Source organism: Anneissia japonica, unplaced genomic scaffold (genome assembly GCF_011630105.1).
Source record: "Anneissia japonica isolate Jap-2015-1 unplaced genomic scaffold, ASM1163010v1 scaffold287799_len804019_cov200, whole genome shotgun sequence".
Lineage (NCBI taxonomy): Eukaryota > Metazoa > Echinodermata > Crinoidea > Comatulida > Comatulidae > Anneissia > Anneissia japonica.
Genome location: NW_022716884.1, coordinates 638,347 through 640,082, shown reverse-complemented (window position 1 = coordinate 640,082; position 1,736 = coordinate 638,347). Strand labels below are relative to the sequence as shown.

General features: G+C 32.9%; 1 protein-coding gene across 1 annotated transcript in view; it reads left to right on the top strand.

The window, feature by feature from the left end:
- The first annotated feature begins 1,138 nt into the window (after positions 1-1,138).
- Positions 1,139-1,736, top strand: part of LOC117110060 (cell wall protein DAN4-like) — a 17,222-nt gene continuing 16,624 nt past the window's right edge. The window contains exon 1 of the mRNA XM_033252643.1: positions 1,139-1,245. Within this exon, the coding sequence (XP_033108534.1) occupies positions 1,191-1,245 (55 nt within the window). The 5' untranslated portion in view covers positions 1,139-1,190. The remainder of the gene's footprint in view (positions 1,246-1,736) is intronic.

The window sequence follows — 1,736 nt, the reverse complement described above, 5'->3', positions numbered from 1 at the left end:
TAGTGCTACTCCAAAAACCATAGTTTAGATATAAAAACTGTTAAGTAGTTGAATATATAGGAATTGTTTTTAAATTTTAAAAAATTGCCGTCAATTTTGATATTATCATGTGCAGTAGGCCCTGGTATAGTATATGATATCATATCATATGTATGGAATATTATGGGGTTTATGGTTAATATTAATTTGGTAGACATTTTGGCGGCCATCCTGGGTTTCTTATCTTCTATGGGCTGAAATAGCTTTTGGTGGTGCCACTGTATGCCCTAACCACTCAAATCATAGAACAGATTATTTGAAATATTATGAGAGTTAAGGCGGCCATCTTGTTTTTTCAGCTAGTGGCTGAATTTGACTTTTGGTGGTAACATTGTATACCCTAACTCTTTAAATAATAAAGATAGACTAAAAAAAACTGTTGTTCTATGTGGAATTTGGTGGAAGTTACTGCAAGTATCAAAATTTCGCGGCAATTTTTGCAGTCATCTTATGCTCTGTCCACACTATTAAATGCCCATATATAATCAAGATGTGCCTATATATGGTCATGATGTGATGTCATCATTACCATATTTGGGCATTTCACATGTTTTTGTCGCATAAGATTTGATAGTCTGGACAGGGATTTAGATTTGGAGGCTTTTCGGTTATTTTTGAGCTTGGCATACAGCAGGTTTTTATTTTATTTAATTTTATTTTTTATTTCAGCAACCCCCAAAACCCCTAAAAAGCTTGTATGCCATAAATTAGCACAATTTGCCTTCGGATGTCATATTGTTGATAAGCACTAATCCCGCCTATTCCGGAGTGTCAATCAAACTTAACTGACCAATCAGAACAGGGCCAGTAATACGCGCGCGTCCTAAAAACACAAACAAACGAACGTGTTTGCGTATGTTTTTACAGTCGTTTTGTAGAACCATCAATACCCAAGGGACGGGGCTTAGCGGAATGGTGCATTGTTTCGATCTGTGCTACACTGGCGTCAAAAATTGTAAATTTCAAAATGAGCAATTGATTTTGTTCTGAGTGTTTGGGGGTTAATAATAATTTGTTCAAAGATATCACAAACTTCCCCGGCGTATCATTAACGGGAAAGATATCAGTAAACAAACAAACCTTTGTACAGTCAGGACACATTCCATTACAAAAGGTTCGGGTCCATTAACTAACCATTTGTTCCGTAGCTAATGTACAAAATGACGAATAAATGTAGATTTATAGTGCTATTTCTTGTTCTCTTGGGTGAGTAGTACATTTTGCTTCAAAGACCATATAGGTATGCTATAGCAAGCATAGCGTATGTGGCGTTTTTATGAAACTTCAGCACTTTAATCAAGGAACGTACAAACGCATATTATTTGTCGCTTGGGTGGTTGAGAGTCTTCCATGTCAACAGTTCTATTTTCATCGTTGTTGATGCTTCGGTGTCAGAGATGGATTAGGTTCTAATGCTAGACTGCTTTTGTAATAACAATAATTAATAAATATATGATATGGTATGTATCATATGATATATGATATTAAATTTATTCAGGGCCACACAATTATTTGCAGAAATTTGTTCATTGTGGTCCTGGAATGATATAATATAATATAATATAATGATATTGTAACAACAACAACAACAACAATAATAATAATAATAATAATAATAATAATAATCATAATCATAATCATAATAATAATAATAATAATAATAATAATAATAATAAATAATAAATAATAAATAATAA